The following is a 25,133-nucleotide window of genomic DNA, read 5'->3' on the forward strand; positions in this document are numbered from 1 at the left end:
ATCAATCAACAACTTTGGAAGATCAATGATCTTGTTGAGGCCGTGATTCTCCTTCAAGAGGGTTTGAGTACCCTAAGGCCAGTCCCCTGTGCATTTCTCAGAAAATGCTCTTTCAAAAGGCAAGCTATATACAAAGAAGAAGAGGTTGATTACATTTTCAACAAGCAATGAATCCTTGAGGTTGAAATTACTGTGCCAAATAGAAGGGCTGAATACTTGTGTAGTTGGTCTTGTTGACCCTGCCGCCTACACCTACCTACAAGTTAGTGAGAAAAGCCTTCAACCTCACAAGGTCTGGTTGGTGGCAGGGAACTTAGAGAAGGGGTTGTCACACTAATCCCGACTCTCTCAGTTTGAGCTATCTCCTAGGTTAGCTAAGGGGGGTGGTCCCTAATGAAAAGTTATGTTAAAAGATGTGAGCTTCTAGAAGAGTGTTATAGTGAAAATGGATTACTTTTAAAGATTTATGAGCAAATATGAAGTGAGCAACTTGAAATAACAATGCCAATCATTAATATGACAAAAACCACAAAACCAGTGCCTTATAAAAAATTTTCTTAACAATTTAAAGATATATTTGCTCAAAGTAAAATGCAATGCTCTCAAAAGAGAAAGCAAAGTAACCCTAAAATGTAAACAAAAATTGTTAGCACAAGATATGTAAGATACAAAATGTTTTTGAGATAATACTCTTTATAAATAAAAAAATGTGAAACATATTTTGTCAAAACCCAAAAATTAGTAATTAACTTGGAAATGTAAAATAAAGGAAGTGCTAAACCAAGACATCAATATGCAATTAGACTTGAAGCATGAAAAGAAAGCACTTGTTTGAAAAGATTATAATACTTGCAATTGGAATAGACTTTGCATATGAAAACTCAAACCATCAAGAGACAAGTAAAATAAATGTAATGGAAAGTGCTCTTGGTTAATTTTATTAATTATCTCTACAACAAGATTACAATTTAACTCTTCAATCCTCAGACCTTACCCTCACCCACAGATATGGATCTCACAGTGAAGAGTTAATAGAGGAGTAAAGGGTCCCTAAGATGTCTACTTCAGCTGACTTATGTTGGAGGTAAAATTTTAATGAGGCTTGGAGCCTTCCTATACTAAAATGCCTAGATGAAATGCATGTAAGTTTTTCCCCAAAATAAAATAATGCTACATGCAAATGCTTCAAAGAGATTGATTTGGAATGCTTGAAAATGAAATAGTGTTAAACATAAGTTGAAATTATAGTTTCAGTTGGAAGAATAAAATTAGCTTACAAGTGTTGCATGTGTCTCATTAATGAATTAAAATGATACCAGTAATTTGCTTGAAAGTAAAATTTGTTTCAAATAAACAATGACAATAAATTGCTCCAATATTCAAGATAACAATGTAGCATAAAAATGAAGCATGTATTCAAGTGCTCATGAAACAATTTATCAAGGTAAATGGAAACGAATCAAAGTTTGTTAAGAATATAAAATGTTTGCATGTAAAGGATGAATTGCCCAAAGTAAAGTGTAAGCTTGTAGCTTCAAGCAACAATGAAATAGAGAATGCAAATCTCAAATGAAATTGTAACAAACTTTAACTTAATGAAATGTGATAGTGAGGTTGTGTTAATTCCCAATTAAAGCATGCATCCAAGTGAATAAAGTATGAAAGCTTAAAACATGCAAATGTCAATCCACCCAAGAGAAACCTCCCTCTAAATGGGGAGATAGGATACCATGGGAGAAATCCCAAGCTCCCACAAGCAAATTAGATCTTTTATTAATATTACAATGAGAAGAGGGCCCTTCAAAGTCCTCAACTAAACTTCAAACAGAGTCCTCACAATAATTGCTTGAAACTTGGACACTAGACCTCCTTTCTTAAGAAAGTAGTGACAAGATCTTACAAAACTTATGCAAGGGAAACAAGATGTGAGTTTCCTCCAAATGCCCATGGCTTAGAGAGGAAAATGGGCAGCCCTCTAGTGAACTTGACTTGGCCAAAATAAGCCTCAAAAGGGCTCACGACATCCTTGGAAATCAAACCCCCAACATTTGCCAAAGGTCCTGCAAACACTTGTTAGATGTTGCGGGAGGTTGCTCTTCAAAATTTGCCACACAAGAGTTAGCAAACAATCCAAACAATAACTGCAAAATAAGTTAAGTATTAGTGAAAAAATAAACAAGATAAAATGTATATGTACAGTTATAATTTACAAAAGGCTAAGCTAAAGAGTGAAAGTAAACTCTCGTCTTTGTTTAGCCATCTTCAAGCTCTTAGATAGCAAATGAAAGAAATGAAGTACAATGTTTTTTAAAAGAGATTTAAATTTAGAAGTGCTCGGCTTGTGTACAAGCTATGTGCCAAAACCCCTGCAAAACCACTTTGTAAGGTAAGACTACGAAGGCTAAAAAAACAAATGAGAGCTCCTTTAAAAATGTATCAAGAGTGGGTTGGTCTCTCCAAAGACTTCCCCTCATGCTTGATTCTGTGATCCCAACAAGATGTTTCTTCTACAAAACTTCAATCAAGAATTAGTTCCATATAGATTTAGTAATAAGCAATGATAAGAAACTCTAGAGATTTATTTAAAACCAACTAGAGCATTCTATACCTAGAGCATACTTCTAAATCAAATGTCAATGCAACATAGCTCTACATTAACAAATCTACAAGAGCATATGGAAACAAATTAGATCAAAGCATGAGTAAAAGGAATTATACCAATGATCGACAATTCATCACTCCCAAAGGAGGAACACCTCATGAATGAAACCCCAAAGTCTTTATTGATATTTTTGAAAGTGTACCAGGCACGAGCGCTTCCGCAAGCACAATAGTTAGTAACAATATGATACAAATGAGAGCTCAAGACTCTATTATATAGAACTATGGTAGCCAATCCCAATGTAGAAGTGATTAAACAAGTTGCATGAGGTGACAATCCCAAAGAGAAATTCGAATTTGTTGAATGGAGCTCCAATGCCAAGAGTAAAAGTTGAATTTTGGCAAGTGGACATCATTTTCTTCTTTCCTTATGTGCCAAATTCGATTTTTATGATGGAATGACAAGTGTATATGGGTGGTAACCCATGTGGGGCAATTTCCCACAAAAATCTCCAAATATTCTCCCAAATCCTCCCAAATTGCATTAACTTTACAAATTCGAATTTCCAAGTAAGCATCTTTCTCATTTAATGCCAAAAATTCGAATTTATTTGAGCACATGTCCTTTACTTGATTTTAGGAGTCCACATCACCTTGGGACTTGACTTTAATTCCCCCATAATTTTCCACCTCATTTCCACAACATTTAGCATGTGTGGATATTTATTTTTCTCCATTTATTTAATTATGGCTTAATTAATTGCCAGATTTCCCAATAAACTTAGGAAAAGTGGGTTTTGAGGGTTCAAAACACATTTTTAACCCCTCAAAGTGTGTCATAGTAGAAAGTTGAGGGTGAGAGGTGAAAATTTCATTACTCATACCCCATACAACTTCTCTAGACATCACTTATTACATTACAAGTACAATTTTATTAACAATTTCTGCAGTGCGGAAAATCTAAAAATTTAAAAAATGACTACTTAGACTTAACCAAATTCCACTAATTTTTTTGTGTGAGATCTAGTATGGTAATATACATCGACTCTAGACACTAAGATGTATTAGGGGCTCAACCTTCAAACTGTCACCCTGGCTTTGGGGTAAAAAGTGAGTGAAAAAACCTAGAAAATTATCCGCCTCTGAAAAAGAAGGGATAATTAACCAGATAAAAAAAACACTCCAAGGTGTACTCGTTTGCTGATTGAATCCCAACATCCTAGGCCCGTTACAAAATCAAAACTCATCATTATTAGTATCACTTATTACAATTCCCCGCAGGGTGTGGAATCTGGGTACAAGAAAGATGATTAGAAATAGAAGTAGAGTTTAAAAACTCTTGTTAACTGATGATATCTGATGGTACAAGTGTCTTTTGGATCATCCTTGGGCATGGAGTCTTCATATAATCATCAGGTGCCGCTCTAGTGGTCAACAGGTCCAAGACTGATATTTCACTAGGTTGTATTAATTTTGCTAAAGCAGATTAGTTCTTCCATTGGTGGTTCGAGCCATTCTTCCATTCTCACATCTCCGTCTACAAGAAAAAGGGGATCGAATCATTGTTGTCTTCCGAAATTGTTGAAGGGAAGGCTGATTGCTTGTGGAATTGTTGTCACGCTCCAAAAATTAACTCTTCAGTGGGCCTAATTATCATCACTATAGCAGACTTGTTCAAAAGGAGATCCAACCATCTGTCCTAAGAAGAATGCCAACCCATTTGAATTTATAGCCACATTCTTGGAAAGGGTAGAGTAGTATTTGTGGCCATCTCAGATTGAAAAGGGAGATCGCAGTCAAAGAGGATCATTGATTTGAAGTACTTGCTGGAACCATAGTTTGCATGCATGTCTAAAAAATCGGTGACCCGATTCCCACTGCAACAAACTGATGATATTTCTCTTATTTGTTAAATTAATTGAACAAATTACTTGCAGTTTTCTATGGCAAATATTGAAATACATACACTGCAGCCTACACAAAATAAAATACTGCGGAAACTAAATACTACACTGGAGAGAAATAAACACACACATATACACTGTTGTTTTTGGACAAATGTCCCCGGAAAAACCCAATGTGGGAAAATCGGTGCAGCAGCTGAGGGTTTTATTTATTATGCAATAGTAATCTGAGTACAAATTGTTAGATGCCCAAACTAGCAATCTGATACAGAGAAATACCGACAAGGAGATAGTGAGAAAAATCTCACACTGTCACTGGTGATCCGAATCTAATCCAGGCTCTAGATGGCTGACCCCACACTGCCTCTACGCAACCTCTGAGTCACAGTCTCTGGGCTTTGCATCACCTCCTCCTCTGATCTCCTGTTGGCTGGAACTTCGATCATTTGGCCCTTCGGTCTCACACCTCGGCTTCTGGCTCTGGAATTTGACTTTCCTAGCTGAATCTTAGACTCCCTCTGAAGCTCTGCACTGCCTCTGCATGGCACTGCGCTGCCTCTATGAACCTCTCTCTATCTTCTCTACCTTGCACTCCTCGGATCTGGAAAAATTCCCTCTGATCTACTATCCCTGCCCCTCTCTCACTGCTTCGACTTTACTAAGTCACTTTTGGCAACTCACAGCTACTACTCAGGAAATCGACTTCCCAGCAAAATCGAATTGCATAAGTGTGTCTCCAAGTGCCCATCGAACTCCTTATAATCTCTCGTTGGAGCACCAACGGGCAAGATTAAAACATAATCAAAGGCTAAGATTAACTAGGAGTTGATCCTCGTCTTCTTCTAGAAGATTCACACCTGATTTAATTAATACCCTTGAATTAACTAGATTTCCTAAGTTTACACTTAGGGAACCATTTAAAAAAGTTAATTATTTAATTAAATCATCTCTAGGTGGAATTTTCCCAAACGATTTCTGGGTATTGCAGAATGCACGTGTTTTACCCTCTCTGCAAAATCTCGAGGCAAGAGTACATTCGATGCTGCAGAAATGAACACTCCCTTTTAGCGAGGAATGGCTATAGTGCTACAACCTACTGAAGCATCGCTCTGTCTCAACACCTTCTCCTGCTGCTGATTAGAGAATTAATCTCGGCCGTTGAAGTCTCAATGATAAAAGTATAAGGAGGCTTAGGGTTCATTTAGAAGCATGCACGAAGAGAACAAATTGATCTAGAGTTCGATTTCTGGGGCTAGGAAGCTGAGAAATTCGCACTGAGTGATCATTTTGCAGTAGAGGGGCAGGGATAGTTCGGGAATATTAGGTAGAGAGGCGAAGAGACACTAGTGGAGGCAGCGCAACATCTAGAGGGACTGACGCTAGGCCAGTCTGGGCCCACGTAGGCTTGATGCAAAGCTAGCGCAGGGTAGAAGTTGCCCTCACGCAGAAATCCGAAACTGTTAGAACAATCGGGAGAGGTTGATGCAAAAGTTCAAGAGGGGCAAGGATAGTTTGGAAATACTAGGTAGAAAGGCAGAGAGACACTAGTGGAGGCAGCACATCATCTAGAGGGACTGACGCTGAGCTAGTCTGGGCTGACGCAAAGCCAGAAGGGCCAGTGTAGAGTAGAAGCTGCCCTCACGCAGAAATCCGAAACTGCCAGAATAGCCGGAGAGGTTGACGCAGAAGTTCTGGAGGCAGAAGAGACAACGTAGAAGCTGACGTAGGGCCAACACAAAGATAGTCGAGGTTAGCTAGTTCTGCTGCTGGATCAGCCAGAAACTGCGGGGTGAAGTAAGGTAAAACTCACTCAATTTTCCGCCACTATATTTTCTCCGTCATTGGATTGTTGGGAGGGCATCCAACATTGTATTCAGAACTATTGCTTAATAATAGAAAACCCTTGGAGCTGCTGCATCGTTTTTCCCGCATTGGGTTTTTTCGGAGACCATTTTGTCCAAAAATAACTGTGTCCTATGTATCTTGTTCTTTGCTCAGTTTTCTGTTTCATGTAATCAAATATTAAAGTAGTGTAGGTTGCAGAAGTAATTTACTTCAGTATTAAGAAAATAACTTGATAATGTATATTAAAATCAAGTAGGTGAAGTAAATTCAGTTTTGCTGTAGTATGGGTTCCTTGAGTATAGGAATTTTCACATGGTATCAAAGCATTGATTTTGAAACAGGAAGAGCAAATCCATCGCTGAGTAGAGAAGCCAATAGCTGCATTTGGTAGCAATTTGAATCCCCTTGAAGGGATTGCGCAGTCCTTGCCAGGAAAGCAGAGATTCTGAGGAAATCTCTCTCTGAGAGAGTCAAAAGAGAGGTACGATTTCCGGATTGTGAGCTTGCAGAGGCAGAGGGAGTGATGCAGAGCATCAGTGCAGTGCTTGAAGGGCACCGTTTTTGTTGGGGTAGAAATCCGTCGGAAAAGAGCAAAGACACATAGAAGGGGAATTTTCTTCTCAGAAGACTTTTCTCGCCAAAAGTGTGAATTCTTCACTTGTCGGACAGCAGATCAGTGACTAGAGGAGTCAGTTCGACAGTTTGGGTGAGATGGCATCACATGGGCTCAGAGATCAAGACAAGCTGGAAGGAGCTTCCAACTATGTCATATGGAAGATCATAATCTTAGCTATTATGGAGAAGTACAATCTTGAAGCTTACGTCAAGAGTGTTGTGGTTGTTCGCGTAGACAATGATGCAGAAGGGAGAAGGGGTTAACTCTTATCTTCGACGTTTTCAGGACACCAGAGACCAGCTTGCTGCAGTGGGGTCTACTCCTCAGTCTACTGCGATGGTAAGGATGGCCTTGAATGGAGTCTCAGATGAATGGAAAGTCTTCGTCCAAAGTATAATAGGCAGGGGAAGACTACCTTCATGGGAGGAGATGTGGGCAACCCTTCAACAGGAGGAATTAAGGAGGGATTTGGTTAAGGTCAACCTCAATGGCAGCAGTGGGAGTGGCACGGAGACCAAGGAGGAGGAGGAGAATGCAACTCTAGCATCAAAGGGACAGCAGAAGCCGAAGCGGAAGAAGGGCATTTCGAAGGTGAAATGTTTTAGATGTGGCGAGATGGGCCACTTTGCATCCCAGTGTCCTATGAAGCAAAAGGATAAGGATGAGAAACATGATCCTTAGGCTTCTCCAGCAAAAATTGACAAAGATGAGTTTGCCATGAGTGTCGACGCATCTCCAGGAGGGAGATGGGGCGATATTGAACTGTAGTCGGGAGGACTGCATGTGGGAAAGATCCTTGAGGAGTCCACCCCTTGGATCAATTCCTTGCTTCGGGAGCCCGAGATTTAGTAGTAGCAAGATGAACTTAGTGTCAGATGATGCAGTGGATTGTTTGGAGAGATAGGTGCAGTAGCCTGAGACCAGACACTGATCAGCGCAGAGCAAGGTTGGCAACAGTGCAGAAGTCAGCAACAACGCAGAAGATTCAAAGGGTCAGAGACTAGTAGCAGTCAGATTCCAACATTCATGGTATCATGCTGAACATAGTTAGTTCAAAAATTTTGGATGCTTTTCCGTTGCTAAGCAACAACAATTGGAAAATGACGCAGTTTAGAGCTAGCAGTGGCAGTGTTAGCAACAGATGTAGAGGGGCTTGTAGTACGGATGCAGCATTGGCAGTGGCAGTGTCATGAGCAACAGTACAGTAGCAGCAACAACACGGTGTTAGTAGCAACAACAATGCAGAAAGGAGATGCTTCAGAGACAGAGCAACATGTAGTTGGACATTGTTGTTAGAGCACTTTCCTCGCTAAGAGGAAGTGTTATTTTTTGGTAGCATCGGATGTGCTCTAGCCATGAAAATTGGTGGAGAGGCTAAGGCACATGAGTTCTAAAGAACCCCGAAACTGTTTGGTAAAATTCCACTCGGATTGTATTTTATTAAAATAATTAATATTTTTAATGGGGTTCCTAAGTCTAAACTTGGGAAAATTAAAGTATTAATGGGTATTAATCAAAATATGGGTGATAATGTTCTAGAAAGCGAATCAAGTCAAGTTTTAATCTTAGCTGTTGATTAGGGACTTAATCTCGACCATTGAAGTCTCAACGAGAAAAGTATAAGGAGGCTTGGGGTTCATTTAGAAACACACACGAAGAGAACGAATTGATCTAGAGTTCGATTTCTGGGGCTACGAAGCTGAGAAATTCGAACTGCGTGATCATTTTGTAGCAGAGGGGTAGGGATAGTTCGAGAATATTGGGCAAAGAGGCGGAGAAACACTAGTGGAGGCAGCGCAACATCTAGAGGGATTGATGCTGGGCCAGTCTGGGCCCACGTAGGCTTGACACAGAGCCAAAAGGGCCAACGCAGAGCAGAAGTTGCCCTCACGCAGAAATCTGAAACTGTCGGGGAACTGCTGAAACAGCCGGGCATAAGAGACGATGCAGAGCCTGTAATGCTGATGCAGAGCCTACACAGAGATAGTCGGGGTTAGCCAGTTCACTGCCGGATCAGCCAAAAATTGTCTGGTGAAGTGAGGTAAAATTCACTCAATTTTCCACCATTATATTTTCTCTGTCACTGGATTGCCGAGAGGGCATCCAACACTGTATTCAGAATCACTGCTTAATAATAGAAAACCCTTAGGTTGTTGCACCGGTTTTCTTCCATTGGGTTTTTCCGGGGACTATTTTGTCCAAAAATAATTGTCCTATGTATCTTGTTCTTTTCTCAATTTTCTGTTTCATGTAATCAAATTTAAAGTAGTATATGTTGCAGAAGTAATTTATTTCAGTATTCAAAAAATAACTTGATAATGTATATTAAAATCAAGTAGGTGAAGTAAATTCAGTTTTGTTGCAGTATGGGTTCCTTGAGTATAAATTTTTTTACATGCCAGAGATAAGGATTCACGAGAGGTGGTTAGTCCATGTTACAAAACACGGGGAGCATTGGATTATCCAATGTCCAACAATTTTTCCAATTACATTTTTCCCGAAAGGGTCTTATAAACATGATGTTGACTTCTTTGACTCATGACAATAAATCCTAAAATCTAACAAACCTTAGAGGCATGAAGACCATGCTTTTACCTAGAAGACCATTAATAAATATTAAAGAGCATGGAATCCATGCTTTAATAATACTAACTTTTTCTAGGCGACAGCCCCAGCTCACAGCTTGCCCCCAAGGCCACACCAAGTGAAGTTAGAGACTTTCTTCACTCTAACCTTAGGTGTGGAATCAGGTGACAATAGATCTTATTGAATCTGGACTTGGATAAGCTTGGATCCAATAGCATAGCAGGAATGTTTCCTATATCTTCCCAAATGATTATGTAAGAGAGCTATTTTCTGTACAGAACGAGCCAGAGTTCAGATGTTTTGGTAACATAAGAACAACATCATGTGTGATCTATTAATAAATATTCTGAATCTGCATCTTAGGCTTGGGTAACTTGAGCGGGATCCTAAACTTGTTCGCAAACAATCTCTAGAGTATGATTGAAATGAAGGATTTTCGGAAATTGCCCTGAAAGCTATAACTTGACATACTCATTTAGTGGTCATCATTAAACCATGTGGAAAGGATTGTTCACTTCCGATGTTTCTGATAAATTTTTGCTACAAGAGAAAAATTAAATAGCTGCAATAAATCAGTTCTCAAGCAGTACTAGTTAATTAGTAAATCAAAACAAACAAATTTGAGCACAAAATATGCACTTGCGCACAAGAAGCAATTTTGAAATAAGAACACCAAAATGCATCATATTTTCCATTTAATTCACGCGCTTCAATATATTCCATTAGTTTAGCTGCTGAGGAAACGGAATTGATGCATAACAACATTAGTCTGGTGTGTTAGTACCTGACTAACGACAAGGATGACTGCAAAAATTATAACCAATATTAAACTGAGCTGGCTCATGGGTTTCCAGTGTAATGAAAGACTAGAATACACATGTGCTAGTAGAGGAGATGAACTCGAGTCTTTTTCTGACGGTTTTGTCAACAGTGCTTCCCCAGTACTTTGTGATTTGATATTCTCAGATATAACACTGGACTCCTGTGGCATCTCCCTTTCAGAATTGCTCAAGAGAACTTGTCCATCATTAGAGTCTTGTCCTCTATTATCCACTTCTGTTAAGGCACAATCAGTTTGCACTTCCTGATCTTGAACAATTGATATGTCTTCTCCTTCATTCAAATGAAATCAGTCAGTCACTATAATGATAAAGTTGCAGCATGTATCATTTTATTGTAAACAACATAAGAAGCTACTTCTTTCCAGCAGAACAAGCCATACCATGTTCAACAAGCTTAAGTGTTTGAGAATTGGGTCCATTCTCCGGTACATTTGTAAATGAAGGCATACCATCTATTGCTTTATTGCCCATTCGTTTCAATAAAGCATGGGCCTGCAATGAATCAGACATTCTAAGCAAACCATTATAGTGGGTTTTAGGCAAGTTACTAGAATCAAAAGCATAAGCAATGTACATATTATAAAGATACTAAGCAACATACATCATCAGTCCAAGTGGTAAAAGCTTCCCTGCATTCTTCAAATGTACCTTGCTCTATTTTTCCTATATGGACACAAGAAATCAGTCAATAGCTACCTCCAGAAACAACTTTAATTCTTCCATGACAATGTAATAGTAAATGTGTCCCAAAGAATAATCGACACTGAGCTTGAAAACATGTATTACAACAATTTGAGAAAAACTATGCCCACGGCAGACCTAAGATCACTACTGTAGACTGTAACATGACACAAGGAAATTAATTCACCATTTTCTTATCTTACACTGATGAAAGGATGGCTTCAAAGATTCATTGGACAAAAATATATCTAGCAAAGGATAATAGGTCCTTATAATTGTTTTGGTACATGAGCTCATAAAAAATTGGTGAGGAAAATTATTACCTTTCCAAAATGTTTTCCTTGAAAATGCCACATTAACAAAAATCCGCAATACACATTCACTAATTCTGCCATTAGACATGTTCTCCACATCCCATCGACCCTGAAGATTGACATAAAGTTAAGACTCAGAAAAGGTTGACATGATTATAAATAAACACAAGATGCAAAGAGAAGGATTACTAATTTAATCACTTCATTCCGTAAAAGTTCAATCCCTTTCTCATGGTATCAACATTAAAAGATAATTTAGTTGCATAAGAACTCTAGTATTGGAATTCCACACGTTTAAGTATTATGTCATGTCCCTTCTCAAGAACATTAGTAACAGGGTGCTGCTGCACAATTTTGTACATTTTTGACTAAGGAAGAGGACCCCACACTTTCGACTTAGGGACTTAGTGGCCAAATCGACTTTATTTAGTAGCTAGTGGAATGTGGGGGTCACCCACATGGGGAATTCGAACTAGCCATTAAATTTGCTTGGAGAGAAATCGGATGGGTGGATGGAAGGGCCCACATGAAGCCAAGGAGGCCCAAGGAGCTATAAGAAAAGATCATCTCTCATTTTGGTTTCATTTTTGACATTTGCAAACAAACACTCATCTGTACGCTTGTTGTTTAGCCACGAGTCTCTCAAGTGGGAGATTCAACCTCTACTTCGGTGGACCATCCGTGCCCGCCCTAGGGAGGCTGTTCCACAAGAGTTTTCAGGAGTTCCAGCGCAGTGACATACACCAGCAGCTAGAGCAAAAGCAAGGAGTGCGTATTTTTGGGCAGCCAGGAAACACACAAAGGAAGATTAAGGCATGCAGAGATTTGGTTGCTTGTCCGGGAGTTGGAGAGCTGAGGTAGCAGCATTAGACCAGCATTATTGTTGGGTTTTACAGCCAACTGAGCCAACATTCCAACAATTCGAGCTGTTGCGCCGAGGGACAACAATTCGTGGTACTTGGGAGCAGCGAATTTGGGCCAAGAGATCATCCGGGGAGTCAAGATTGGATAGTAGGGGTGAACTCAACATTTTGGAGGAGTTTTCAGGTGGATTTACAGGCAGTTTCCAGTAGGTCGAATTTGGCAGCTATAGCTGAGGTGAAGCTCCAAGGGGGTCGAAAATCAGAAGTCCAAACTAGCGAAAATCCCTTCTGGGTTTTTCTGGGTTTTAGCCAAAGAGTCCAGGGTTAAACATATAGATTTCTGGGCAGTTTTAGTGCACTTTCCAGCCATCCGAACTTCAGTAGGGCAACAGTTTTCTAGGCAGTGCAGTGCAGATTGGTGTAGCAGCTGGGCAACCTTCAGCTCAGCCATTTTCCTACCTGGGTTTGGTCCTGCTTGTCCATTGAGACAAGCCCAGGTGCACCATTCCATCATCTATTGTATTTGGCTTGCAGAAATATAATAAAATGGCTCAGAAGTTCTCCATTTGCAACTTTTATATGGGTTTTCGCTGAATATTTCGTTTTTGTAATTTGTTGCATGTATTATTTGCTTATTATCACTTGTATTCCTATTTAGGATCATTACAGTGGTATTAGAGCCTAGTTCTTGGCTCAGTTGTGGGGTTTGTCTCCTATGAGAGAAGGAGACCAGCAGAACATCACCTACCAGAGACAGTAGCACAGGAGTAGAGAAAGGGAGTTAGAGATTACTCCAGATACGGAGGATAGGGGGAAAGCAATAGTAGAAGAGGAGGAAATGGTAGAACCCAAGAGCAGCGAAGAGATGGCTTTCGACAGCCTTCTGAGGGCCTTGAGTGACTTGGCCAAGGGTTAGAAGGACATGCTGGAAGAGATCAAGTCGCAGAACAGAGAGAGGACCATGTCTAGAGGGTTTCTGTTTGGGGAAACTTCTGGGGCCTCTCAGCCATTCGATCATCCCTCACCAGCAGCGCAATGCCCTTCAGCCAGTGCACCAACTCGTGCTACACTACCTTCTTTCATGCCAGTAGCACAAATCGAGCCTGCAAGGTTGGAAGACCCCCGTCAGATGGGAGATTACTTCAGAGAGTGGCAGTCGATGGATGAAGACTTTAAAGAAGCCCTCTCCTTCAGAGATTACTGCAAGCTCAAGCAGAGTGAGAAGAACAAGGGGTATGGAGGACAAGAGACCCAGAACTACGAGCTGCAGAGGACCAAAGGGAGGATGTATGTCCCTACTTTCAATGGCACTACCAAGTGCATGACCAGGGCTTGGTTTGAGCAGATGGACACTTACTTCAAACTCAACCGGATGACAGAGCAGGAAGCCATTAAGATGACCACGCTGCATATGGAGGGGGAAGCCCATGATTAGTGGTTTCATGGCTTGACCACCCTAGGGCATGCCCACGTAGTTTCCTATGTGGACTTCACCAGGAGGGTGGTGGAGCGATTTGATTAGAGGGATCCAGAGGCTCATTTCAAAGAGCTAACCCAACTACGCCAAACAGGCAACCCGGAGCAGTACTTTTCAGATTTTCTGCAGGTGTCAGTGATGGTCCTGGATCTATCCGAGGCAAGGAGGGTGTATACCTTCATTGAGGGTTTGCTTGAGCCCCTGCGTGGATTGGTGAAGTCACGCATACCCTCCACGCTGCAGGAAGCAGTCTTGTGTGTCAGAGATCTACAGGGGGTCATCCCCAAGACTAGAGCACCATTTCCTACACGGACCCCTTTCCCACAGAAGGGGCATGAGACTAGGCCCCACCACAGAGGACCGCACAGGGGAGGGGGCAGTTAGATGAGGAGGCACTGAAGGACTTTCGGAAGAGGAAGCTGTGCTTCACATGCAGAGAGCCCTCAGCACCTGGCCATCGGTGCATTGCAGGTAGAGCACACTACATTGAGGTCGTTTTTGATAGTGACCAAGGGTATGAGGTGGAGCAGGATTGTAGTGGGACAAATGGAGAGAGTCCCGCAGAGAAAGGGCCACCACCACCACCTCCACAGGGAGGGGCATCTCTTGCCCTAGCAGGAGTTCTTGCTTCATTATGCGGGATTCCTAAATTTTTGACACTGAGGATCAGAGGTATGGTACAGGGGCAGAGGGTGTTAGTTCTAGTTGACAGTGGGGCCACCCACAATTTCATAGATGCCCAATTGGTCCAGAGGAGGGACCTTACCACAACAGAGTTCGAGGGCTTCTCCGTCCTAGTACCAGGTGACCGTACCATCCAGTGCACTAGATATGTGCCCTCCTTGACACTAGTTATGGAGAACTACTCGATGACGGACCATTTCTTTGTGGTCGATGTGCTAGACACCAATGTGGTGATGGGTGTCTAGTGGCTATATTCCCTGCGGTGAGTCACGACAGACTGGAGGAAACCAGAGATGGAGTTCATTGGGCCAGATGGCAAACTGGTAGTCTTGAGAGGCATGTGGTCTTATCCACCACCTTAGACAGTTTCGGCCCACGGGATGGAGGCAAACTTACGACATGGGGACATTGCATGGGCAGTTGAGCTGAGGATCTCAGAGGCTGGGGGACATGCGCATCCACCACCAGCATACATACAAGCTTTGCTGGACAGGTATGTAGTAGTATTTGGGGACATTCCACCACGGCAACCACCAGACCAAGGATTTGAGCACACCATTGAGTTGTAGTCGGGTGTGCAGGCAATAATCACTACTCCTTACAGGCATCCGAAAGCCTATAAGGAAGAGATAGAGAAGGCCATCCAGGAGCTGCTTGCATTGGGCTATATCAGGCCAAGCTCCAGTCCTTTCGCTTCTTCAGTGGTGCAGGTGTAGAAGAAGGATGGAACCCTTCGAATGTGCATGACTACCGGGCCTTCAACCGGAAGACACTAAAGAACCGGTACCCTATTCCCTGCATAGATGAGCTGATGGATGAGCTTAGAGGAGCCAAGTACTTCTCTAAGATTGATCTGTGTTCAGGGTACCACCAGATCAGGGTGAGGAATCAGGATATCCTTAAGATTGCTTTTCGGTGCCATTATGGGCAATTTGAGTTTTTGTTCATGCCATTTGGGCTGACCAACGCTCTAGCCACCTTCCAGTCATGCATGAACCATGTCTTCCGGGGACAGTTGAGGAGGTTCGTGCTAGTGTTCTTCGATGACATTCTGATTTACAGCCGGACATGGGAGGAGCACCTCCAACACTTGGAGGAGGTATTGCACATTCTGGAGGAGCAGCAGTTTTATGCCATGCTCTCCAAGTGCGAGTTTGAGTTGACAAAGATGCTCTACCTAGGGCATATAATTGGAGTTGATGGGGTGAAGGTCCACAAGGAGAAGATTCAGGCCATCCGAGATTGGCTAGTACCCGAGATGTGACTACACTGAGGGGCTTCTTGGGTATTTGCACCTACTACAGAAAGTTTGTCAAGGGGTTCTCATAGCTGGTAGCACCCTTGACCGACTTGACCAAGAAAGGGGTCTTCACATGGACTAATGGAGCACAAGTTGCCTTTGATTGCCTCAAGGAGGTGACAAGCAGTTGCCCTGTTTTGGCACTTCCAGATTTTTCCGAGCCATTCATGGTGGAGTGTGATGCATCCGGGGTAGGAGTTGGAGCAATATTATCACAGGAGGGGCATCCCATAGCTTTCGAGAGTCGAAAGCTCCTACCACATGAGCTGTCATATTCCATATATGACAAGGAGATGTTGGCCATTAAGCATGCATTGGCCAAGTTCCACCAGTACTTGGTGGGTAACCGATTCCGAGTGAAGACTGATCACAACAGTCTTCAACATTTCATGGGGTAACAGGGTGTCAATGACAGGAAACAGAGATGGGTCAGCAAGTTGTAGGCCTATGACTTCGATATAGAGTATGTGTGGGGAAAGCACACTGTGGTGGCCGATTCTCTATCTCGAAGACCAGTTGGGTTATCTCTCATGAGCATCTGCCATGATTGGAAGACTCGGTTGTTGGTGGACTACTCCAAAGACAGGAGGGCATGCGAGGTATTGGAGGGTACCCATGCAGATGAGCATTACCGTGTGATGGATTAGGTCATCTATGACAAGGGGCGCATTTACTTAGTGCCCAACTCACAGTTGAGGGAGAGGGTAATTCAGGCAACACATGATTCACCATTGTTCGGGCACCAGGGGTTCCAGAAGACTTATATGGTTGTCCGAGAGAGATTCACTTGGAAGGGCCTCAAGGAGGATGTGCTGCAGCACGGGAGTGTGAGGCTTGTCAGAGGAACAAGGGGGAGCTGACCCACCCCGCAGGATTGCTACAACTTTCCATTCCAGAGGGAAATGGTTAAGTATTTCGATTGATTTCATCATAGGGCTCCCTACAGTGTAGGGGAAGGATTGCATATACGTAGTGGTCGACAGGTTGACCAAATTTGCCCACTTCTTCACCATCCCCACCAGGTACACGACTGCACAGGTTGTCAAGTTGTTCTTCTGGGAGATTTTCAGATTGCATGGGCTCCCTAGAACATAGTGAGCGACAGGGACAGTAGATTCATGGGACGCTTTGGCAGGAACTCTTCAGGTTGGTTGGGACAGAGCTCACTCCTAGCACCAACTATCACCCTGAAACAGATGGCCAGACAGAGAGAGTTAATCAGTGGTTGGAGGGGTACCTGAGGAACAATGTGACAGGTCAGCAGAGGACGTGGATTCGGTGGTTGCATTTGAGCGAGTACTGCTACAACACCATGCACCACATGTCCATTGGTATGACTCCATTCCATACCCTTTATGGATATGATGAATTGTCTTTTGCTGATATTGTTTTTTGGAGACAGCCGAGCCCTAAAGGCCAAACATTAGGTCCAAGAAAGCCAAGATATCCTCAAGGCTCTCAAGGATAATTTGGTAACAACTCGAAATCAGCAAAAACTTTATACAGACTGACACAGGACAGAGAGACACTTTGAGGAAGGGGACTTGTTGTACCTCCGCCTGCAGCCTTACAAGTTACAAGCAGTCTATGCTAAAACAAAAGGGGGTTGAGAAGCTACAAACACGCTTCTGTGGGCCCTATCGAGTGATTAGACGAGTTAGGGAGGTGTCTTATGAGCTGGAACTGCCTCAGGGGAGTAGGATCCACAATGTTTTTCATGTCTCATGCCTTAAGGGGGTGTTGGGACAACAAGTGACAATAGTAGTTGATCTACCCCCACTAGACGATGAGGGCCACTTGGTGTTGGAACCAGAGGCCATTTTGGAGAGCAAGGAGAGGAGACTGAGGAAAAAAACCATCAGGGAGTTCTTGGTGCGCTAGAAGAACTTGCTGGATGAGGATGCGACTTGGGAGGGTGAGCACATATTGGAGCACCCAACTTTGAGGTTGCTTAAGGGCAAGCAACATTTAGGAGGGGAGGACTGTCATGTCCCTTCTCAAGAACATTAGTAACAGGGTGCTGCTTCACAATTTTGTACAGTTTTTACTAAGGAAGAGGACCCCACACTTTCGACATAGGGGCCGAATCGACTTTATTTAGCAGCTAGTGGAATGTGGGGGCCACCCACATGGGGAATTCGAACTAGCCATTCGATATGCTTGGAGGAAAATCAAATGGGTGGATGGAGGGGCCCACATGAGACCAAGGAGGCCCAAGGAGCTATAAGGAGAGATCAACTCTCATTTTGGTTTCATCTTTGACATTTGCAAACAAATACTCATCGGTATACTTTGCTGTTTAGCAAGTCTACCGGTAGTTTAGCCACAAGTCTCTCAAGCGGGAGATTCAACCTCTACTTCGGGGGACCATCCGTGCCCGCCTTAGGGAGGCTGTTCTAGAAGAGTTTTTAGGAGTTCCAGGGAGTGACATACACCAACAACCAGCAAAGAAGCAAGGAGTGCGTATTTCTGGGCAGCCAGGAAATACGCAGAGGGAGATTGAGGCAAGCAGAGATCTGATTGCTTGTCCAAGAGTTGGAGAGTTGACATAGCAGCATTAGACCAGCATTATTGCTGGGTTTATAGCCAATTGATCCAACATTCCAGCAATTCAAACTGTTGGCCTGAGGGACAAGCATAGAGGCCACTCAGCAGATTTTCGTGGTACTTGGGAGTAGCGGATTTGGGCCAAGAGATCATCTGGGGAATCAAGGATTGGATAGCAGGGGTGAACTCAGCATTTTCGAGGAGTTTTCAGGGGGATTTACACAGTTTCCAGCAGGTTGAATTTGGCAGCTATAGCTGAGGTGAGGCTCTAAGGGGGTCAAAAATCAGAAGTCGAAACCAGCTAAAATGCCTTCTGGGTTTTGGCCAAGGAGTTCGGGGTTAAAAGCATATAAATTTCTGGGCAGTTTTAGTGCACTTACCAGCCATCCGAACTTCAGCAGAGCAACAGTTTTCTGGGCAGCGCAGTGCAGATTGGTGCAGCAGCTGGGCAGCCTTCAGCTCAGCCATTTTCCTACCTTGGTTTGGTCCTACTTGTCCATTAAGACAAGCCTAGGTGCACCATTCCATCATCTGTTGTATTTGGCTTGCAGAAATATAATAAAATGGCTCAGAAGTTCTCCATTTGCAGCTTTTATATGGGTGTTTGCTGAATATTTCGTTTTTGTAATTTTCTGCATGTATTATTTGCTTGTTATCACTTGTATTCTTGTTTAGTATCATTACATATTCACAGAAGCATACTAGTCCCATATTTCTGCCATGTTATGTAGTTTATTTGTCACACTGGCCATCAGTCATTTCCCATCATAGTTCGGTGGTTTTGTTGTTACTAAATGGGCAGGTGGTTGTAACATATGTACTTGGCTACTGCAAAATTTAATTTGCAATGTCCTAAACTTGATTTTCATCACAACAATCCACCATGGCCATCAACATGCTTAGTCTTCATGTGTAGGTTCATCTCCTTTTTATTATTATACAACAGTGAACACAAATCATAATGCATAGATTGAACAGAATTAACAGCTGAAACTTACTGGGATAGATAGATAAAATGAAATGAAATTACATAAATGTCCACTGACAACCATTAGCAGTTATTGGGACTGTACAAGTACAACATGTATATCTAGAGATAAGAGTGTATCAAACTATAAAATCAAAAACAAAAATAAAATACCAAATGATCACAAAGTACTATTTGAAGCAATATAAAAATGAAACACAAATAGAACAAACAATCCAACCACGAGTATTGATCTCACATCCTCCACTCGTAGTCTCCAATGTGGATAATAAATTTCTTATGGTGGTTATCTAGCATTTTGTAATATCCCATTTGGATATTTTGATATAATATTTGGGATTTTTCTTCAGAAAAATTATGCCATTAATTTTATCCAAGAATAATATGAAAATTCACCAATTTACACCAGAGGAATTACCAACAAATGATATATATCAAATCCAGAAACTAATAATTGCTGCTACTCCAGCAAATTAAAGATAAAATACGACAATTACAATACAAGAAAAATGCAGCAAATATCAGCGTTATTATATTAATATAAAAACTGATATTACATGGCCATACAAATAGCTAGAGAATAGCTGAGATAGAACCCTCTAAACTGTGACAAACTGAATCCGGCCTGAATATTTGCTGCAATACTGAACCTGGCCTCCAAAACTGCTATTGGAAATGACACCCAAAATGGAGATCTGTATGATCCCCACTCCAGTCTGCAGATCTGCTCCAGATCTACTCACAAATGATGTTGATGATGCTCTGAGATTTTCGAATAAAACCTCCTCAATAATGGGTTGGGTTTTCGTCCAACTCACACAAGGAAACCCAAGGATTTTCATTCTGGGGCTTATTGAAGTTGAAAAATACGTTCCCAAAACCTCTCCACAAAAGAATACTCAAATCCAAGATGTCCCAAAGGACTTTCTCTCCCTCCTTTTAAAGATTGGATAGGTCTCTCTCCAGCCTTCTAGAAGCACTCAATTTATTGGGCCTAATGGTTAAGAACATGTGTTTCCTCCTAAAAGGTCACAGGTTCAAAACTAGAGGGGGTTAGAGTATGTATGCCTTCGTAGACTTAGCAGTCAAATCGCTGCGCGGAGGTGGGTCCTTTATTCCACAAACAAGGGGGTCTCATACATCAATTTGGTGTCTGGCTTGGCCGTTACCTTAAAATTGGATAATAATAATAATAATTTATTATTTTATTCGCACTCTAGAAGCTTCTCCTCTTTACTTTATTAAGTGATTTTTTATTTAATTTTATTCAAGTCACTTTTCTCCTTCTTAAGCACCTTTTCCCCTTTTTTATTTAATATTAGATGCAATTCCACAACTGCGAGCCCACAACCTTGGCTCCTATTCTTAATTTTAGACTTGTACAATTCTAGATTGCACATGATGATCCTTTGATCTTAAAGTCACATTTAAAGGTCATCCTTTTCAGTAATGAAAACTAGCTTGCTCATTGACAAGCATATCTCTGAGACTCTCAATGGAGTAGGGCGGGTTCTGCAACCGATCATTTTAGGTCAAATCAATCTCATGCCGCCATATCTATCATGCATGCATGGCCTGACCCTACAATTCATTCCCCCCTCTACACATGCTATTGCCTGCAGCACCCAAACGAACCATTTCTTTGGGATAACAGAAAGAAAAAAGACCTTGTTCCCGAGTGCTGGAACAATCCAGACAAAAGATGTACTTCGTAACCCGTCTTTCAGTCTGCCGACCTCCTACCCATCTTACCCAAAGAACCTGTCTCATCCGAAAAGTGATTATAATCAAATGTGTATGTCACTCTAGTCCTCACCTAAATTTGACTGACTGAAAACGCGGCTCTTCCTAGGCAATAGAATAGAAGGAAAAAGACGATCTCTTTCTGAAAGAGACTCGGAAAATGCTCACTTGAAGGAGGATGCTCACGTGATTGAAAGAATAGAGGCTATATGCTTACATGAAGGGAGGGTGGTTCTAGCTTTTAACGCGAAGAACTAATTGAAGCGGTCAACAGACCAGACAGACACTCTGCCCCGATCATCTATGTCTGAATCAAGCACGCCCCCAATCATTGAATGGGAGATTCTACACCAGTTGAGCGAGGCTGGAATCCTCAAGTTGCTTCTTCACCCCAACTCTTTCTTTCTTGCTTGTAGGGATAATCCCATCATACCAAACTGGTAGCTTCCTTTTCTTTTTGGTCTAGCCTTTCTACAAAAACTGGTCTTCCTGCATCAGTCTGATAATTACGTATATAATGAAATCATTGCTGGGAGTCCATTATTTCCAGGCACATTAACAGAGGAAAGGGTGTGGTGGTAATTCCCAGCCAGTCAGTGTCAGGAAGAAGATCACCAATTAGGTTGATTCATCCATCCATGTCCACCAAAAATGCCATTTTCCAGTCTCCTTCCCAAAAAGAAAAGAAGCAAAATGCGGGGCCCAATAACAATTATTTCTTTTCAGTTTTGTCTATCTTGAATGAAGGACAACTGAAAAGGTAAGATGCTTAGGTGAGCTTGCCTGCCCTTCGTGACTTTTAATCTTGGGAAATGATTAATCGGCCACCACACTTTCTCTCGCCACTAGAAGTCTCTTTTTACCATCCCATCCTGTAGATCTATCCGTCCCAGTTCCAATGAGCTATTACACAGTACACTAAGGTGTTTCTCCAAATAATCTGCTCCAAAATTTACACCTTTAGCGTATTGAATTAAAATATGTTGATAATAACTCTGTTTTATAGGAATTATTAGAGTGCAACATAACCAAGAACGAATGGTGCGGAACTGATCCTAATGAGGAAATATAGCGAGCGAGCCTTGTCAGACCCCATAAAACTCCTCCAAAACCCTTCGGATCCATTGAAAATGTAATCTTGCTCTAGTGACTTGGTTGTTACACACCTGTTGGAAAATCAAGAGACTTGTAGATTATAGATGATTTTCCTTAACTTGATAATTACTTGTGATGTTAGTTGGCCTTTTATTACTTCTTTAGTTCTTGTTCATCAAGCAATTACCAAAACAATGAAGATCACAAAGAGACAAAGTACACAAGATATAGGCTCCAAGCCAAGGAAAAACCCCTCCAAGGGGAAAACCCAGAAAGAAAGCTTCTCTTCTTAAATAATATTCTGATAATGAGACTTCCAAGACTCAAAGACCAAAGCGCAGATCCTCCCAAGCGCTAAATCAGCCCCCAGTAGGATCTCTCTAAGGCAACTTCGAGACTTTGACCTTCTGCAACTAATTTCGGCCTTGCAACTTCTCCTCAAAATTTCAGCCTTGCAATTTTGACCTCTTGCAATTGGCAGCTACACAAAAACCTTAGCAGCTTCATGTGTGTGGATAAAAAAAGAGATAAACCCAAGAGACTTCGCTTTCTTCTTCCTTCCTTCGTCCTTCCAGCTCTTTCTTTTCCTTTGCTATTGCAGATTGAACTTGTCTTGCATGTGTGTCAGAAATGAGTCAAGCTCCTTCTATTTATGGCCTTCTTGATGGGTCGAATAACCATCCTTTACGACGACTTCTCCTTGACTAGAGCCGACTTGGTCTTGGAGGAATAAATGCCTTTTTCTTGACAAAAATAAATATTTTCTTTTGTTACAATGAGTCCAAATGGAACTATAATACATGACATAAATTCTTCTTTGTCCTAGAAAGACCTAGAAGCACGAAGAACATGCTTTTGACCTAGACTTGAGCATGAAACCCATTCTTTAAATAAAATAAAATTATTTTCTTTCTTTTTCTTTCTTTATACAAAATATACAATGTCATGTTTACAAAAGGTCATTATGAAGACTGAACCTAGTTACAATTTCCAATACTCCCTCTTAACTAGGGAGGTATTCATAATCCCATCATGAAGTACAAGGAATCTCAAACATGAAGCATTCTCATAAGAAGAGTCAAATTGATAAGTCGTTTGTCAAGCATCTATATCACAACCAACATTGTCATTGAAGGCCTTAACTAGACATCATGTTGGGAGGCTTTATGTGAGCTGTCGCACTACCTCTAAGGCACATACCCCATCTGGATGTGTTGAAAAATGTAACTAGGTTTGGTCTTCATAAATTTATTTATCAAAATAATTTTTATTATTGTTACAATGACTTATTAAAGCATGGATTTCATGCTTGGGTCATCATTTTATTAGTCAAAGTCCCCATTGTGGACTCCTAGGATTAATATTGAGTCATTAGAGTCATTGTATATTTTATGAGACCCTTCTTGGGCTTTTGAACAATGTAAAAAGAATTATTTTTGAGTCAAAGATGAATTATGTAACCTCCACACCAAGTCGGCCTCAAGGAGATCAAGTCGGCCTCAACTGGGCAATTCGACCTCACCAAAAGCCTATATATTGGAGTAGATCGAATTCATTTGGACACACTCTCTCTCACAAGTTCGATATCCAAGAAAGAGCTGGGAAAAGTGTGAAGTTGAAGAAGGAGGCTAAAAGGAGTGCGAAATTGGTCAAGAAGGAAGGGAAGGACAAAATCAAAGTTTTGGGATGTCTCTCTCTCTCTCGTGTGGGCTACTTTAGGAGATCGAAGTCTCTTTGTCAAAGTCAAAGTTGCTGCTGCTGGCAGTTGCTTCTTGTCGCTGGCAAGTCGAAGTTGTTGGGGTCGAAGTGTTGTTGCTGCTAGGTCGAAGATTGGATCGAAGAAGGAAAGGTTGACTTGGTGAGGTCTGTCTAGGTTGAAGAGTCTCAGGAAAAACTATTGAAGGAAGAGATTTTGACCGAATTTTCCCCTAGATAGAGGTTTTTCCCTCGTAGAGTGCCTACATCTTGTGTCTTGTGTTTTTGTGATCTTCATGCACACATAATTTGGTAATTGCTTGATGAAAGATAATATAACAAATAAGTAAAAGAAGCCAATATAATTCACAAGTAATTATCAAGAAAGATCAATCTAACCTTAATTCCCTAATTCTACTAGCATTGATTTCTCAACAGGATGTTCACCAGGTATGGCCTTTTAAGACTATTATTATCTTGGATTTCCAATCCTGAATCCTCAAAGAATAACAATCCTCTTCGACTACTCTTATCTTGGATGCCCTACCTCATCCTCAAAGAGTATCGGTCTCCAACTTCTTTCTCTTTAATCCATAAGAAGTTCCAATCTAAGATGCTTATCCAATCCTCCGTACTCCATTCTTTCCTTATGGCCTTCAATAAGACTTACAATTGTTAGTCCTAGTCTAGTGCATGACACATAAGGAGAAGAACTATCCAACATCACATTCTCTCAATTAGGGAAGAGATGTCCACCAAACCAAGATTACCTCTCAGGTACTCGAGCTTCTTGTTTGGTAATGCTTTTGTTCGAATATCTGCTACTTATTCATCTGTAGATAGATAATGTAGCTCCACGACCCCATCTCATGCCAAGCTTCTAATGTAGTGGTACTTATTATTTATATGCTTTGTCCTTGCATGAAACACCAAGTCTTCATTCAATCTTATGAAACTTTCATTATCACAATGTATGCGAGTAGGGATAAGCAATCCTTCAAACAAATCTGATAATAACTTCCTAACAGAGTTTGCTTGCAGCAACATACTCAACTTCAGTACTACTCAAAGCATTTGTATCCTACTCTCTGTTCATCAATGAGACCATGGAAGATCCTAAGCAGAACCATCCACCTATTGTGCTTCTTCCATCTGTCTCATTGCCACCCCAATCAGAATCTGTATATCCCATGAGTTGAATCTCATTACCATTGCAATGAATGCAGTGATGTAGTGTCCCACGCAAATATCTTAAGATGTGTTTGGTTGCTATCCAATGGTCATGCTTTGGCTCTGTTGACCACACTTTGTCAACAGTTCGAGGAAGCATAGTACAAAGAAATGGAGATCTT

General features: G+C 41.5%; 1 protein-coding gene across 2 annotated transcripts in view; it reads right to left on the reverse strand.

The window, feature by feature from the left end:
• VAD1 (GRAM domain family protein) overlaps window positions 1–25,133 on the reverse strand; it is a 452,408-nt gene that overhangs the window by 44,993 nt on the left and 382,282 nt on the right. For both annotated transcript variants that reach the window (XM_089414877.1, XM_089414880.1), the window contains exons 14-17: window positions 11,399–11,498; window positions 10,996–11,057; window positions 10,775–10,886; window positions 10,337–10,665 (exon numbers count right to left, since the gene is read on the reverse strand). In XM_089414877.1, the coding sequence (XP_089271003.1) occupies window positions 10,337–10,665; window positions 10,775–10,886; window positions 10,996–11,057; window positions 11,399–11,498 (603 nt within the window). The remainder of the gene's footprint in view (window positions 1–10,336; window positions 10,666–10,774; window positions 10,887–10,995; window positions 11,058–11,398; window positions 11,499–25,133) is intronic.

Source organism: Pinus tabuliformis, chromosome 6 (genome assembly GCF_031772625.1).
Source record: "Pinus tabuliformis cultivar Carrire ecotype Pingquan chromosome 6, CPIR1, whole genome shotgun sequence".
Taxonomy (NCBI): Eukaryota; Viridiplantae; Streptophyta; class Pinopsida; order Pinales; family Pinaceae; genus Pinus; species Pinus tabuliformis.